Here is an 18,131-nt window from a genome sequence, read left to right on the forward strand (position 1 = left end):
AAATACTGTCATGGTATTTCCCAATTGATGGGCATCCCCTCCATTTCCATGAACAAGCAGTTCTTGAGCGGGGGAAAGCCAAGCTATCAGTAACCATATGAAAAAGTGCTTCAAATCACTAATAATAAGAAATGTGCAAATTAAACATCTAAAATTATCTGGGGACTCTACTTTATACTCATCAAAGATGGCAGAAAAAGGAAAATTATCATTGTTGGAGGGGCTGCTGTAAGACAAGCACACCAATGCACTCTCGTGTAGCTTTGAATTGATCCAACCATTCTGGGAAACAATTTAGAATTACACCCAAACAGTCATTCAACTATGCATACCTTTTGACCCAGAAAATATAACTGCTAGACCTATATTCCAAAAGAAATCAAAGAAAAAAGGAAAAAGACTCATGTATACAGAAAATATTTATAGCAGTTATATTTCTTATAGCAAAACTCTGGAAGCTAAAGGGTATCCATCAATAGGGGAACGGCTGAACAATTTGTTTTAAGACTAATAGAAATGACAAAAAGTTACAGAGAAACCTGGGAAGATTGGTATAAACTGATGCAAAGTAAAATCAAGAAAACTCTTTATACAATAACAAAAAGAGAGTCATTGAAACAATTTTTTTATAATTTAATATTTGACTTTTTCCCAATTACACATGAAAACAATTTTAGCATTCTTTTATCAAATGTTGAGTTCCAAACCCTCAATGGCAAGAAATTTGACATAGGTTATACAGAAACATATGGTTATTTTTTTTAACATAGAAGGGAATATAAAAGTCAATGGGAAACAGAGCCAGATAGCTTTCAATATGCATCAAATATGTTTTATAGTTGGAGGGAGAAGCAAGTTCTATGTAGAGTACATATGAAGTTTTTTTTCTGATCCGCTTCATATATGGAAATACTTGTTTTAAGTTCAAAATAAAAACAATTTTTTTTAATCATGAGATGATTTTAGGAAAACCTGAGAAGACTTGTATGAATTGATGAAGAGTGAAAGGAACAAAACCAGAACTATTTATGCAATACCAACTCCACTGTAAAGAAAAACACATTTTAAAGATTTAAGGAATTTAATCAATGAAATGATTGAGTATGGCTCAAGAAGTACTAGGATAAAGCATGCCATCCACTTGTTAACAGAGACATAATGGTCTCAAGGTACACAATGAAGAGTACGTTTTCAGACAAGGCCAATATGTGGATTTGTTTTGCTTGACTATTTATATTTGTTACAAGGGTTTTGCTTTTTCTTTCCCACACACCAACCCCCCAAATTGGACAGGAGAGGAGAGTCACTAAAGCATGTGTATATATCAGAAGTCTAAGAACTGACTGGTTTCCTGGGATTTGTAGTTCAGAAGGACAATCATTCCCTCTCATACCTGAAAATAATTTGAGACCTAGCACAGTGCCAGATTAGCACTCCATAAATGACTGTTGTCCTTCTCAGAAAGGACCAAAATGACATCACCATGATAAAGTCAAGTTTCAATGTGTCCAACTATGGCTGATCAGACCAATACAAGCTCAGAATACTCTACCATAGGTTGGGCACAGATAGTCCGTGTGAATATTTGGGGTGGTTACTCCAAATTTGCCCATCCTACATTTACTTTGTGCTGTCTCAATTCTGCTTTACTTATAGAGCACAGCACCCTTTCTGATGTGGGCATGCCATGCTGAGCAGTCCTGTGCTAGAGTCTCTCATGTTGCACAGTCAAATCTAAAGTTCTTGAGAGAGACCTTGAGAGTGTCCTTGTATTGCCTCTTCTGACCACCACGTGATCATCTGCCCCATGTGAGTTCTCCATAAAATAGTCTTTTTGGCAAGTATACATTTTGCATTCTAACAATGTGGCCAGCCCATCAGAGTTGTGGCTCTCTGAAGCACAGTTTGAATGCTTGGCAGTTCAGCTCAAGCAAGGACCTCAGTGTCTGGTACCTTATCCTGCCAGGCGATCTTCAGAATCTTTCTCAGACAGTTCAAATGGAGGAGATTCAATTTCCTGGCATGGTGTTGGTAGACTGTCCATGTTTCACAGGCATACAATAATGAGGTCTGTAGACCTTCAGTTTGGTAGTCAGTCTGATACCTCTTCTCTCCCAAACTTTTCTTTGGAGCCTCCCAACACTGAGCTAGCTCTGGCAATGCGTGCATCAACCTCATTGTTAATGTGCACATCCCTGGAAAGTACACTACCAAGGTAAGTGAACTTATTCACAGCATTCAAAACTTCTCCATTTGTTGTAACTGATGGTTTCACATATCGATGGTGTGGTGGCTGATGGGGTACCTGTGTTTCCTTGGTGTTAATTATTAGGCCAAAATGAGCACAAGCAGCAGAGAATTCATCCATACTTTGTTGCATCTCAGCTTCAGAGGCTGCATTGAGTGCAAAATCATCTGCAAACAGAAAATCATGCAGCAACACTCCCTCCACTTTGGTCTTGGCTTGTAGCCTTTTCAGACTGAAGAACTTACCATCAGTACGGCGGTTGACCTTGATGCCATGTTCATCCTCACTGAAAGCATTTGACAACATGGCTGAAAACATCATGTTAAAAAGCATGGGAGCAAGCACACAGCCCTGTTTCACTCCATTGGTGACTGGGAAGGCACAAGAGCTTTGTCCACTATCAAGCAAACATGAAGTTGAAGTACAATATTGATGAACTTCTCTGGGCAACCAAATTTTGACATAGTTTTCCACAATCCCTCACGACTAATAGTGTCAAAGGCCTTGGTCAGATCTACAAAAGCATTGTGTACAAACCTCTGTTCTGCTCCTGGCATTTCTCCTGGAGTTGTTGGGCAGCAAACACCATATCCACTGTTCCTCGGCCCTTTCTGAAGCCACACTGGCTCTCAGGTAGATGACCATCTTCCAGGTGAAGGATCAGCCTGTTAAGGAGGACTTTACCAAGAAATCTTGCCAGCAGTGACTAAGAGAGAGACCTTCCCTATGTATGTCACAGGACAATCTATTTCCTTTACCTTTATAAAGTTGGACAATGGAGGCATCCTTGAACTCCTGGGGGATAACCTCCTCTACATAAATACTCTTTGATTGACTAAATTGTGGAATGATTTCCTTTCCAAACTAATAGGTGTCCATCCCTAGTATCCTGATATCCTTAGTACTGCAGAAACAGCTCTTGAAGTCACTGAAAAATAGAAGAAGGGACAAAATTTTTGTTATTATGCACAAGGTATTCCTGTGGAAAGATAGATAATCCAGAATGATTGGGACACCATTTTCAAAGTACAGAAATGGACTTCCAATAGACTACTTAAGGAAAATAAAATGTAATTATGTGTGCTAGTGTATTTTTAGAATGGCTACAAAAATCTATTTGATTCACCCTGATATCACAGATCATTTAAGTTGTGAGGGAAAAAATTGTTTTTATAACATGATTTTGAGAAATATTATACACGTGAAAGTGTCATGTAAATCTTGGTTAATATTATTTAATGTGATGTAGAAGAAAGAATTTATTTGGATGAAAGGACATGGATTAGAACCATGACCTGCCACCTACTAACCTGTGAAGTTGGTCGTTATTTCCCTTTCCTCTCCAAAATGAGACGGCTGCACCTCTTGACAGACGAAATGGATTCAAAATACAGAATAAGACATACATTTTTAGAGAAGGCTAAAGTGGAAATGTTTTGCTTAACTATGCATAGTTATTACAAGGGATTTTTTTCTTTTTTTTTTTTCCAGTGGGGAAGGATGAGAAGAAGAAAGTGATGATAGAGGGAAGGGAGGAAAGAGAAAGGAAGGGAGGGAAAGAAGGAAGGAAGGAAGGAAGGAAGGAAGGAAGGAAGGAAGGAAGGAAGGAAGGAAGGAAGGAAGGAAGGAAGGAAGGAGGGAAGGAAGGAGGGAAGGAAGGAGGGAAGGAGGGAGGGAAGGAGGGAGGGAAGGAGGGAAGGAAGGAGGGAAGGAAGGAGGGAAGGAAGGAGGGAAGGGAGGACATCTTTTTTTTAAAAAATGAACAGAACCAGAATCAGAAGCATGCTGAACAGCTTTAAAAGCTACAGGTTAAATATAGCATTATATCATGTGTATAATTTTATGCTTCGTTACAAAATTTGAAAGAAAAACGTGTATATAATAGAAATCAATGGTTTTGTGTTTTCTTTTTATGGTCTATGTATATGGAAACGCCCATTTTATTTGTAGTTAATTAGGGTGGGATAAAAATAAAGACAAATTTTTAAACAATAAAACGCCCAGGTTGGGCCGCATCCCTTCCAGCTTGCACCCATCTTCACCCACAGGTCACTCTCCTTACGTCCGCTCGTCCTTGGAGTGACCTTGGCGCCCAGCCCACCCCTCCCGGGGCTCGCATCGTGACGTAATTTCCAATCGCCCCAAGCTGTTTTGTCCCTACCGCCGCTCCGTAGCTCAGCGCGTGGTGGAGCCCGGAAGGGGGTGGGGCGCGACTTCCGGAGAGCCGGCGAACTGCGTGCGCTGCGCGGGAGGCCGGGGAGTTGCTGCCCGTACCGGACGGACCGAACTCAGCATGTTCCGGATCGAGAACCTGGGGCCGAAGCTAGACCCGGAGGAGCTCAAGCGCAAGATGAGGGAGGACGTGGTCTCCTCGGTCCGCAACTTTCTCCTCTACGTGGCCCTGCTGCGTGTCAGTGAGTGACCTTTGCCATCTGCCCGGGGGAGAGAGGCGGCGCTGCGGGGAAGGGGGGGGCGGGGGGGGGCGGTGGCACAGCGGGGAGGGGTGAAATGGGGCGGCCGCTCAGCAGGGGGCGGGGGTGGTGGGGGGGGGCGGCCGCACAGCGGGGGGCGGCCTTGATCTTGGCTCATAGGGGTGCGTCTTGGGGGGCCCAGCCCCGGAGAAGAGCGTTGCACCCCTCCCTCACCCCCTGCTCCTCCCCTCGCCCCCTCTGGGCCTCAGTTTTTTTATTGGTGAAACGCCATCCTCACCTTCCTTCCCTTTTTTGCCAGTGAGAAAACTGGGCCCCCGAGAAGTTCCTTGCCCTCCCCAAGGGCACGCAGGACCGGTTCCGTACCCGGGGCTCTTTCCACCACTCCACAGTTTAGACCACGTGATCCTTGTCACGTCCTTCCATTTCTGGGGTCCGTGTGCTTCTGTTGTCTTAATACTGGGTAGAATGCTGGTTTGGGGAGTCAGGGTGACAGACCTGAGTTCAAGTCCTGGCTCAGTCCTATCTGTGACTAAGGGCAGATCACTTAACCTCTGCCTCAGTGTTTTCCTATGTGTCATTTCTGGCTCAGTTTCCTCGCCTGTAAAACAGAGGTAATAATAATGGCAAGCTGCCTAACTGCTACCTCAGTTCCCTCTCATCTGTGCAGTGGAAGCAATGACAGCACCTCTCAGTGCTGTCATTTGTCATTAGGATAAATTAAACCTATACGTAGAGCACTATTTACAAGGGCTGACTCTTCTAACTTCTACACGATTGGCTTCCTCTGTCATCTTGCGTATTTTGTTTTATGCATTTAAAGTCTTCAAGCTTCACCAGACTGCCGGAATGTCCGTGACGCACAGAAAGGGTTAAGAACCCCTCTTCCAGCTCTACGTTGCTTTGTATGGGGAGCAAAACTGAACCTGAAGGTTCTCCGGTGTAGGGAACCTAGTGGGGAGAGAATTCTTCTTTTGAATGGGTGTGGTATTTTTCTTGCTTCTTAAAGACCACATAAAGAATTGCCTAGAACATGCTGAGGTATAGCGATTTGTCCAGGGTAACACTGCCATGTGTTGGAGGCAGGATTTGAACAGCATTGTCCAGTGCATGGTAGGCACTTAATGTCTGTCCCTGGCACCAAGGCTGCTTCTCTGGAAGGTGCTGTACAAATGATCATTCTGGAACCCCAAGAAGAGACTATTGGGCTCCCTGGACCATGCTAGTGGGACAGGAGAGAAACCAAACTCCTCTGTCCCTTGTTTCTGTAGTTTTCTGGAACAAAGCCTGGCACTTTATTCTTTTTCTGTTTACTATATCAGACCATTCAGTCCTCACAACAGTCTGGTAAGGAATTGTGGGCCAGCGATTATCATCTGTATTTCACAGAGAGCTTGTTGGGGAAATTGAGGACCAGAAAGTCATACAACTTGTTAGTGGTAGACCTGAGACTAAAACCTAAATCTGTACTCTTCATCATCTGTGTGTATCATAGGCCAACTGGAACGAAAGGTGATGGTGGTTAAATTGAAAGGCTTGTTCAAGATCAATAGGCAGTTCCTCGGACTTCGGTGTTTCTGACATATCTCCCCTTATTTCCACTGCTGTAACCAAATTCTGGTCCTTATTACCTCTTGCCTTTCACCTATACAGCTGCCAAGATAATTATAATACATGGAATTGATCTTGTCACTTACTTGCTCAAAAGCCTTCTGTGGCTGCCCAGTGAATATCATATAAAGGCCAAATTCCTTAGCCTTTATTCAGAGTTCTCCACAAAAATCACTCTCTAAAGTACTATGCTAATTTTATCTCATACTATTTCTTTTCATGTATTCTCTAATCCAAACTACTACTCAATGCACATTGAACAATGCTGGGCTTTTCTATACTTTTCAGAACCCCTTGATACATAACCATCCCTTATGCTGTCTTCTGCACTAATCTATAATGGCCTTCTCACCAATGCCTTTTATGTATCTACCCTATTCCTTTTACATATCTACCTTCGGTCTCATCCTCATATGTCTCTACCAGTAGTTTGCCCCCACAAATAATCTCCAGCTCTTTCAGATCTTCCATTACTGCTTATCTACTGGCTCCTTCCATGCTACCTACAAGCATGTCAAAAATATCCCCCCAAACTCCTATATTTTGGGGGGAAATAAACCTCACAAGGCTCTACTGTCCCCTAAAGTGATTGTCCTATATTTCTCCCATCCTTTTGAAACCAAATTCAGAAAAAGCTGTCTGCATACTTGGCCTCTTCCTCTCCTTACCGACGTCTCAACCCTTTCTGGTCTGGTTTCTGACCTCTGGACTCAGCTGAAACTGCCCTCTACAGAGTTATCATTGAGCTTTTCATCGTGAAATCTAAATTCTCTTTTTCTTAGTCCTCATTCTTCTTGACCTCTGTGCCACATTTGACACTTAACCTACCAACTCTTCTTGGATGCTCTTTGCACTCTGGATTTTCTTGACACAAATCTCTCGTTTCTCCTACCTGTCTTTTTTTTTCTCTTAGTCTCATTTCCTGATCCATTGGGTATGCCCCAAGGCTCAGTCCTAGACTCTTTTCCCTCCACACTCCCTCACCTAATAGCCTCATCTATGGATTTAATTATCACCTCCATTTAGATAGTTCCCTTATCTTTTTGTTTATAGGATTATTTTATACAATCCTAGTCAGCTCATCTGACTCATTAGATATTTCAGATTAGATAGGTATCTCAAATTCAGCATGTGTAAAATAGGACTCATTGGCTTTCATTCCAAAACCACACCTTCCAAACTTCTCAGTTTCTGTTGAGATTCCCACCATCCTTCCAGTAATACAGGTTCACATTCTTTCTACATCATCTTAATTATCTTTTCATTTGCCACATCTTCAGTTTTGACCTTTTTAACATCTCTTCTGTTTTTCTTCTTCTCTCCATTCACACAGCCATCAGCTTTAGTTCAGGCCCTCTTCCTCTCCTGCCTGGACTATTGAAGTAGCCTCTTCATTGGTCGTCTACTTCATATTTCTCCCTTTAACATTCCATCCTGCACAGAGCTGCCAAAATGATTTTTATAACCATGTAACCTTCCTACTAAATAAACTCCAGTGGTTTCTTGTTACTTGAAGAATCAAATATAAACTTCTCTGGTTGGCATTAATAGCCCTTCAAAACTGGGCTTATGATACATTATTCTGCTTCCCTGCAGTCCTTCCCACGGACACTCCAATCACCTGTCTTTTTCCCTTTGAACTAGCTGTAGTCCATCATCATTTCTACTTCCTAGAATCCCTAGTTTGCTTCGACTCACCTCAAACACTACTTTCTATATTAAACCTTCCCAAAGCCCCGCTACTAAGTGTACGCTGCTAGTGTACATGTATTTATTTTGTATACACCTACGTATCTGAGTGCTGTCTTTCTGATACAATGTAGATGCCTCAAGGGCAGGCACCCTTTTCTACTTTGTATCCCTAGCACATAGTGTAGTTCATAGTTGTCACTTAATAAATACTTGCTGATAATAGTAGCTAATATTTACATAACACAGTGTGTCAAGCACCATGCTAGTAAGCACTTTACAGTTATTATCACATTTGATCCTTACATGAACCCTGGGAGGTAGATGCATTTTACAGATGAGGAAACAGAGGCAAACAGATTAAGTGACTTACCCAGGATCATACAGCTGGAAAGTATCTGAGACCAGTTTTGAACTCACTTCTTCCTGACTTTGGACTTAGCACTCTGTGTTCACTGTGCCACCTAGCTCTCCCAACTGATACATTATTGGCTCATGCTTAGTATGTAGAATGAAAAAATCTTGACCTTTTGCTGTCTTTACCTGTCTTGAGCAGTAGGTATCCTTGATCTTTTCATATATTGAGAAATGGTTATTAACTATTAGCATATGATACATTTAGCATGATTGAATTTTTAATCAACATGGGGGGGAGGAGTCTGCTTTTTTTTTGACCAGAGTACTTTTCAGTCAAAGATTTGTTGACTTTTCTTTAAATGGAGTTTTGAAATGTTAAAAAAAAAAAAAGTCCCCCATTATGAACCTGATTTACTTGCAATGATACTTTGCTCACAAAGCACTTAGAATAAATAACCGAATCAGATGAAGGAACTTGTACTCTTCGTAGCTAATTTGTTGCTTTTGCTTTTTCTTCCCCACCTTCCCTAGCACCCTATATATTAAAGAAGTTGGACAGCATATGAAGACCACAGTGACGAGACACATTGGCGTGTGAGAGCATGAACTTCAGAATGTGGTTACAATTTCTCTTCTCATTTGCTAATAAATGGGCACAAAAAGACATCAGAGACTTCTGGTACTGAATAGATATGAAAACTCCACTTACTAAGAATGAGTTTGACCTCTGAAAATGCTAGCAGTTGAAAGAAAGCATGAAGTTTTTTTTCTTTGACACTGTTTTTCAAATGTTAAGCAGACTTCTTTGGTCTCATACTGCTTGTTGGTATCATACAACCTTCATGAATTTTGGTTCAGTTGTAAATAGTTTTATCAAACTACGTTTTGTAGTGAGTACTCGTTGCAAGGGAGCTACCTCTGAAATTATCTCATTACTTCTGTTGAACCTCCTGCCTCTGTGAGGAATATGCATTGTGAAAGATTTTCTTGTGATTATTTTTGTTGAAATTGATACCATTATGATAATTAGCACAGTACTATTAGTCTTTATTTTTAATAAATGTGCCATTTTTTAAAAGTATTAGATTTTATTTAAATTTTCCTTTTTTTCTCACTTTAGCGTTTGGTGAAATTATCTTAGAACTGTGTTGTGACTATTATATATTATGCCAGAATGATTCCCTCCCCAGCCTTTCCTTGTTAATTTGCCAGTCCTTAAAAATACAGCTTTAATTTTCAGCATTGCTTCAACTTCTGAACAGCCTGTATGAACGATAACCTAATGATAAAACCAGCACCTACTACCTAACAAAGGAGTGAGTAGGTAGTAATCATATTTGCCAGTTTTTATGCTAGAAGTTGGTAGTTTATGCAGTCATTAATTGCTAATCTTATTAGTGGCTTATCCCAGCTCAAAACTGAGCCAGATAAGGTTGAATCTCAGGAGCTGCTCTCTTAATTTTGATGGCTTATCCCCTACATGTTCAGAGCTCTTAAGTCCCTAGGAACATCAGAATTGGGCTTGTATCATTCCAAGAAGAGTCATAGTAGGGGTTGAGGATAGCAAACATTTCATACAACAGAGGCTTATTAAAGACCATGATAACACAGGAAAGTCAATAGAAATAACCTTCTTCTAATGAACTCTCTCCTTCCTTGGGTTTAGTACCAGCCCTGAAAACCCAAGGTTCACCACTTAGTGAATAGATTTGAGGATCTCAGTGAAGGAGTAGCATCTCAGTCAGTCAACTAGCATTTCCTAAGTGCCCATTACGGAGCAGCCATTGTGCTAAACTAAGGTTACCAAGAAAAGCAAAAAACAACCCCTGCTACCAAGGAACTCATAATCTAAGTAAGTTGGTACATTCAAACAATTATGTACAAACAAGCTATAGACAGGATAAATTGGTAGTCTCAGGAGGAAAACACCAAGGTTAGGGTTCTTGTTTCTCACCTATTTCCCTTGAGTTTGCTTCTTCCCATGGTGCTGTTACTGCTGCTGCTGGGAAGAAGGCTCCATCTCACTTTTAAATCTATAGTCTCCAAAGTTTCCAGAGTTCTGCTTTGCGTTTGCATTCTCAACCACCTTCAGCAAGTGAGGTTGATTACTTCCACCTTGGAAACTATTGTGCTTGGACAGTAGTTTCCTGACATTGCCCCCTCCTTACCCTAACACAGTTTTCATCCCACACACATCGCTCACCTCCCCCCCAACTTCCCTAGTGAGTGAATCTTCCTGCCTTCAGGAAACCTGATGGACTCTGGCTTCTCTGATGTACTTCTGGGCCTAGAGCTAATAAAAAACCCAAGCCAGATGGGCTCCAGGCCTTTCGGACTTAATGGCTAGTCACTATATGAAGAAATCTGCTTAGTGACTAACCAGATTCATTTCTAAATGGGGGGGAAGGGCTGCTGTATCCTTGTATATCTTTGCTGTGTTTGGGCAATGATTCTTGAGTGTTTTATTTCCTAATACTGAACCTTTACTAGGAGGGTGCTAGCTTTAGAACATTTGGCATAGTCATTAGGCTAGGATAAGATGGCCCCAACCCACAGGATGGTTGAGTTAGGATAAGAGCCCCACAAATACAGAGAGTTGGGTGTGAGGGTACTGTGAGTGCCTGGCTTCTCTAGGGCAGTTAGTGGAACTGAGAGCTGTTCAAGTTAAGTGATCTCTCCTGAAGGGGGTGTGGAGTTCTGGACCACGCCAGGAACCTAACTATACAGTCTTTAACCCAGAGACTGGTTCTTGCTGAGACAGGAGCCTAGATAATGGATAACAGACACTGTGGATTTCTACCTTCGATTAGCCCCAGGTTCATCCTATCTCTGCTACCTGGAGGGGGACTGTGACTCCCTGATCTGAGCAGACAGGTGGTGGACTGACTGTCTGCACGAAGAGTGGTGGTGCTTGGTGAAATGAGGATCCCTGGAGCCATGGCTTCTGCAGTTGTGATCTGACCACGCCAGAGCTAAAAGGTTATTTCTCTACTTTAGATTTATTTCTATGGCCTCAAAGAAGGCCTGAAAGCCTCCTTAAATTTGCAAAGCTATCTAAATGTGTTGGAGCATCCAGAAGGGTTTTGCTCTTTGCCTCTTTTCAGGTGGTTAAGATGCGCTTGGCCTAATAAAGATGAATTTCCCTTGGAGCCAGCTCTCCTACAGGAATTTGGTTTTTTTTGTTAGTTTGATTTTGGGTGGGTGGGGGAAGAGGGGAGTAAAATTCCTTTAAAAATTTCTAAAATTCCTAAAAGTGATTGGATTTATTCCATGCCTGCCACACCTGCCTATCTCTGGGGCATTTAGAACCTGTTTTCTGAGTTAAGGCCCCACCTGAATGGTTTCAGACTTTACTAGTGGATCTCCATGCAACCATATAGGTGTTAGCTGATCAATTGGTGAAATTTGAGCTGGATGTTGGGACTTAGTGACTTGAGCAAATATTGCTTTCAGTGCAAATAGTCACTCTGGGAATGGGGAAAGAAGTCACAGAAACTGATCTGGGGGTGACTCCTGAAATTTGGATAAAGTAATTGGTGGCCAGCACGCTGGGATGCTTGTATCCTGTACTAGGAAATTGAGTACCTGGGCATTAGGGGTCCTTCAGTCACACCTAAGCCTGAAACATTCTCTAAAGACCCTGCTTTATTTGAATCATTCAGGGGAAGCTACAGAGAGTGGTCCATGGAGGAAAGGGGTACAATGGGTATTTGTACCCTTTCGGGAACCTCTAGGCATGTTATTGTGGGTAGGGTTAGATGAAAACCCAGAAAGGTACTGGAACCATCCCATATAGTTAATACCATACCAGATCCCCCTACTACAGCCCTGTTACCTGTGAGAAAGGCAGATGGTACTGGGCAGCTTACAGGAGACCAGAGGGAACTGAATAAGGTCATCAGACCTATTTCTACAGCTGTCCTGAGCTTGTCTGTGTGGTAGACCAGGTAGCTCAGCCCCAGGATTTCAACCTTGACTGCCATTTTTCTCTATTTCTGTGACTGAAACTAGTTAGAAGCAGTTTGCTTTCACCTGGGAAAGGAGTCCAATATACCTTCATCATCCTTCCGCACAGCCATGTGAGCATGGCTTCATACTGGCATGTGATGGTGGACTCCCTTCCTGAGGGCATTTGTGTGTACCACTACAATGATGACTTTGAGACTTAGTCTTTCTGCAGAAGTTAAGGAAAGGCTTAGAATCTCTAACTTTTGTATTCCTCCACATTTATGTTTTGTTTGTTTTTGCTTTTCCCACCTTTCCCCTTTCTATTGGTATACCCATGCTAGGATTGTCTAGTTATTTAAATGACAGGTCTTTTAGAAGATCACTAAGGCCTTGCTACCAAGGGGTGGTATGTGGTAGAACAGCAGTTTCCTGGCGCAGCTTCCCTTACCCTAATACAGCTTTTTACGCACAACCCCACACAACTTATTTCAGCCCCAGTTTCCCTAGTGGCTTCTCTGGTCAAGCTTCCTGCTCTCATGAAACCTGACTTTGAGAAATAACCCCTCACTCCCAAATTAAACTCTGGGTGAGTGAAACAGTTGGATTTCTAATATATCCTGCAGGGCAAATGAAAGGACCTAGGATGAGATCCCTCACAACCTGCAGAAGCACATGCAAGTCCCTCCTAGCTGACTCTCATTGGTACAAGTCAGCATGGTTCACAGACTTCTCCAAATGCCTACTACATGTTCCCCCTCCCACCCACCTCAAGTAACACACATTCACAAAATGGCGATACCCCTTCCTTAGGGGCATGTAAGTTAATATACATGAACCGTATTAAGCAGGTGAGGTAAAGATGGTACTTAACCTTTGTCTTACCTATTTTCTGAAACCCTCTTCTCAGGAAATACCTTTCTTTTATGGCCCCATCTTCATAGCCAGGTCAGGGTTCTCAACCTATCTAAAAACACCTAAACCCCCACCCCCAAGTTGGGTCTATATCCCTGCCTACATTTCTCATTTCCACATTTCAGTCCTTTCCGCCCCTCCCCCCACTTTTCATCCTCATTCTTTATACTTTAGTAACCCAGGATGCTGAAGTTGTCTTCATCATTAACATAAAAAGAGTCCCAATATTCAATATAGTATCGTGGAATGAAGTTTTTCGGCCTTTGGGGTTGTGGGTTTTATTCAAAGTACAAGGAAGGTGACGTTCGCCTTTGGATATACTGATAAACAGGCACTCACATTCTGTGGAGTGAAGTGTTAATCAGCATTCCCAAGACTTTCCCTGTAATCCATTTGTTTTCCTGCATTCCACAGCAAATAAGACGTTCTGGTATTACATGTTTTCTGTGGAAACAAAAGCTCAATTCATCCGTTACATGACTGACCAAGCCTGTTGGATCAAAGCCTTAGCCAGGCAGGATCCAAGCCTCTCAGACTTGATGGGCGCCCAAGACTATGTGAGCCACTACACCCTTATGTCTGACTGATCAGATGTATTTCCAGATGGAGCTCCCTTGGGAGCTGCAGATGCTAAGAAACTAAGCACTTCTTGTTGCCTGTCCTTGCTGTATTAGGGCAAGTAAACTTCCTCCTTTATTCAATGTTCAGTGACTCGCAAGTGCTTTATTTCATCTCAACATCAAACCCAAACCAAGAGGATGCTGGCTTTAGAGTAATGTTTACAATATCTATCTCTCATCATTTCTCCTCAGGTAAGAGGAAATGACTTGAGACCTTTCGAAGTATCCCATGACCCAACTATTTTGGCCAAATGTTTAAATACTGTATTGTTATTCAACCTTTCCACTCCCAGTTCCTTGTGTTGGAAACTGCATTAGTAGGAAAAGCCCTACCCCACCTGTGTGTAAGGATTGTACTACTGTTTACCCATGGAACTTCATGCCACCCATGGATGGATCCTTGACAATGTAAGAAAGCTCATTTTTTTAACTGGAGAAACTACTTGAAAATGAGAGTTTCTTTTTATCATTAAAGCATTTGCTAATTGCTTTTGCATAGTATTGTGTTGTTCAGTTATGTTCAGCTCTCCATGATCCCATTTGAAGTTTTCTTGGCACAGATGGTTTGCCATTTTTTCTCTAGCTCATTTCACAGATGAAGAAACTGAAGCAAATAGGGTTAAGTGACGACCAGGGTCATGAAGCTTGTAAGTGCATATAACAGGCCCAATTTGACTCAGGTCTTCCTGACTCCAGACCCAGTGCCACCTAGACACTACATAAAGTATATTAAATAGTCCCCACCCTATTTGGGGATAAAGAGCTTTATCCTAGGTGAAATAGAGATCTGAACATAAACTACCAATGCTCTGAAATGTCAGGGAGATTGGGGTACTGCAGGGAACAGCGATGGAAGAGGGCAGAGGTGACATCTTGCATTAGTCTTAGACTTCTAGGGAGCTTCGAAAATGCCAGGCTGCAATGAATAGTCCAAATATGTGTACCAATACTTCCACCAAGATAATTATTTTTTAAAAAATAACATTTTATTTTTTCCAATTACATGTAAAGATAATTTTTCACATTAATATTTTAAAAACTTTAATCAAGTTCCAAATTTTCTTCTCTCAACTTCCCCCTCCCTATGATAGTAAGCAATCAGATATAGGCTACACATGTACAATCATGCAAAACATATTTCCATATTAGTCATATTGTGAAAGAAGACAGACCAAAATAGGGAGAAACAAGAAAAAAATTAAGGAAGTTAAAAACATGCTTCAATCTACATTCAGATTGCATCAGTTCTCTCTCTGCAGATGGATAGCATTTTTCATCATGAGTCCTTTGGAATTGTCTTGGATGACTGAGAATAGCTAAGTCATTCACGTTCATCTTAAAACATTTGTATAATGTTCTCTTTTCACTAGGATATTTAGAGAAGCCATGTAATGGGAAAGAAGCTGATAACAACAGAGACTTAGTACTGGAGGGGAATTTAAAGGCCATAATGTCCAACCCCATTTTTTCAGGTGAAAAAACTGAGGTAGAGAGAGGTTAAGTGATTTGCCCAGTATTGTACAACCAGAAAGTGTCTGAGGCAGGATTTTAACCCAGGTCTTCCTGACTCTACGTTGATATGTATTAACTCAAACTAGCCTATATTATAAGAAATAGTGCAGCAAGAATGGTAGTGAGGGAGAAAGTGATTAAGAAAGGGAGTAGAGGTTCAGCTGTGGTGTTTAATGTTTTTTCCTGAGTCTTTTTCCTGTATTTTCTTGTGGAAAAAGGTTGTTTATGTGTGATCTCTGTCCAGATTGTACTATTTCATGGCCACATGGTATTTACTAAAATTAGATAAAGAATATTGAAAGTTTGTGGACAGATCTAGTGTGAAGATGCACATCAGAATGGTACCAGTTGAGCTTACTCTTGATTTTCTTTTCCTTTTCTTTTTAAGAGACAGAATTCTGTAGACAGTTGACCTCAGAGCCAGGAGGAGCTGGGTTTAAGATTCCACTTCTGCAACCTCGTCAAATGACACTAATCAGGTTACTTAATCTCTTAGTTTCTATGCAACTTGTTAAACTCTTAAGATGCAGAAAAGATGCTGACCTGTCTTGGTAGAAGCAGTTTCCTATACAAATGAAATAACAAGTCCAGTTGCTATGCATTCCTTTTAGTACAGTTTATTGATTTTTTTTTTTATTTGTACATCACCTACGTCTCTCAATGCATCCCTCCCTCCTCCTTCCAGAGATCCATCTCAATAACAAAGAATTTAAAAGAGCGGAGGAAAGAGTACAATTAAACTAACCAGCATATCAAAAAAAGTCTGACCTTATATTCAATGTTCCACACTCATAGTGTGGCCCAGTAGGGTGGAGAGGGAAATGAACTGATAGCCAGGAAGATATGGGCTCAAAATCCCTCCTCAGACATTACTATCTCTGTGACCTTAGGCAAGTCACCAGTAACTTCTCTCAGCCTTCATTTCCTCATCTTTTAAATGAAGTGATTGAACTAGACGATTTGACTTCTAGCTGTAAGTGAGGGGGGAGGGGAAAGGTAGGTAGAGGCTTATCTCTGTTCTTTGAAGGCAAACTTGATTATTTTAATTTCATAGCCTTCTGTTTTGATTGTTTGGCTCTTGTGGATCATTCCCATTTTTTTATTGTTGTTTTATTGCCATGTGTATTGTTTTCTAGTTCCTTATTCTGTTTTCTATCCCTAGAGAAAGTTACTCAGATGAAAAATAAAAGGAATGATTCAAAACCTGCAGTGTAATGCAGTAAAGAATCTTCTTTCCTCAAGGGAGGCATGACATAGTGAAAAGGGAGAAATAGAGACTAGATGATCATACAGTCAGATTCAAAACTGAGAGCGTGGCTGATGAGAGTTAGGATGACTGATTAAGGTTTAGAAGGCAACTGTCAGATGGACCCTGAATTAAAGAAGGTTTAAAAATTCAGCTTACCTACAGGTTATCCCTGCCCCACCCCCCACTCATAAAATCCTTCTTTAGGGCTCCTGTGGTGGTGAGTAAATTTCAGATCCATTCCTAAAATCTTTTTGTCCTTTCCTCCCCTTTATGTTTATTACTTGATGTTATAAAATGCTACCTTCTTAACTCAATGCACAAAGCTGTTTCTGGTGTTAGAAAGGAGGGGCCTGCCTATTTGATTTGTGGCCTTGCTTATGTTCCCTGACAAATAGCCAAAATAGTCTTGTCAACATTTTTTGTCTAATAGGAAGGGTCTCTTTCAAAAATGTCAGAAATATGACTGCCAAGCAAACAAAATTTTTATAGATATGTTTCTTTTACTGGGGGTTGGGAAAAATCTTCCCAACTGGGAGAGATTTGCTATGTCTAATGAAACCACAAAGGCAGACAAAAGGACAAAAAAAGATCTTTTATTAGGTGAAAACTTGCAAAACTGACAGAATGGAATTTCTTGGGTACCCAAGGCCACTGACTTATCTCTTCCTTGAGTTTCCATAGATATCGTCTCTCAAGAGACGAGTCCTTCTCTTTCACAAATGTGTTCTTATTTCATCTGGGCAGCCAAATTGTATGATCTTGTTCCAAATCATGCTCAATGCCAGTTCCCAGGATTTTGTACCCCCTAAGTGAGTGCCAAATGTGTCCTGACATCACTAAAGCTTGATTACTTCCCATTTATAATGTAGCTCCCGTATGTCTGCATGAATATGCCATTATTTTGATGTCCATTATGCTGAAAAGAAAATGAATCTCACAGCTGCAGCTTCATTAAATGGCTTTATTAAGAGTGACAGTTCACTCCACACTGAACAATTTACCTGCTAACCAGATTGCTTTTGCATTGCTACTATGCTATAAACACTTGCTTTACATAAATATTCCACCACAAGACTTTAGAAAGCTTTGCTATGTCTAACATGACTGCAAAGGCAAAATCCTAACGTGGGAAATTCCCTCAACCTTCATTAAAAGAAATATGTGAGTGGCATATCTGTAAAAGTTTTGCTTGTTTGGCAATCATTTTCCTGATATTCCTGTCTTATCTGGGCTAAAAGTATAGATCCACTCTTGGACCTGATCTCAATTATTAATTGCCATGGAAGTCTTAGTCTGCTCTATTTTTCTGGCCTAGGTTAGTTTACCCCTCCTTAGGCAACATGGTGGCCCTTTGCCCCCAAAGGCACCCTATTGGTACCAGGCTTAGTCCCAATCTACTTTTAGCTCTTACTGCAGTTCAAGCAATTCACCAATCTCAAGCCTCCCCAGCAGTGGGGACTGTAGGCATGTCGCATCACACCTGGTTTACCTGTTTTCTTGGACATGTTATTACACACCAATGTGTAATGTTATGGACTGGAAAGAAATGTCACCTG

General features: G+C 41.3%; 1 protein-coding gene across 1 annotated transcript; it reads left to right on the plus strand.

Annotated features, from left to right (window-relative positions):
• Window positions 1-4,397: 4,397 nt before the first annotated feature.
• On the plus strand, window positions 4,398-9,415 carry TOMM5 (translocase of outer mitochondrial membrane 5). Its single transcript, XM_072596767.1, has 2 exons — window positions 4,398-4,662; window positions 8,866-9,415. Exons 1-2 carry the CDS (start codon window positions 4,542-4,544, stop codon window positions 8,898-8,900), a joined length of 156 nt encoding a protein of 51 aa, XP_072452868.1. The 5' UTR covers window positions 4,398-4,541; the 3' UTR covers window positions 8,901-9,415.
• The last annotated feature ends 8,716 nt before the right edge of the window (window positions 9,416-18,131 follow it).

Source organism: Notamacropus eugenii, chromosome 3 (assembly GCF_028372415.1).
Source record: "Notamacropus eugenii isolate mMacEug1 chromosome 3, mMacEug1.pri_v2, whole genome shotgun sequence".
Taxonomy (NCBI): Eukaryota; Metazoa; Chordata; class Mammalia; order Diprotodontia; family Macropodidae; genus Notamacropus; species Notamacropus eugenii.

What these genes read in the sequence shown, in the direction of transcription:
- TOMM5 (XM_072596767.1), top strand. Translation starts at nt 4,542, where the DNA reads ATGTTCCGGATCGAGAACCTGGGGCCGAAGCTAGACCCGGAGGAGCTC. An exon ending in CGTGGCCCTGCTGCGTGTCA is followed by an intron (nt 4,663 to 8,865) that starts GTGAGTGACCTT and finishes CACCTTCCCTAG; the next exon opens with CACCCTATATATTAAAGAAG.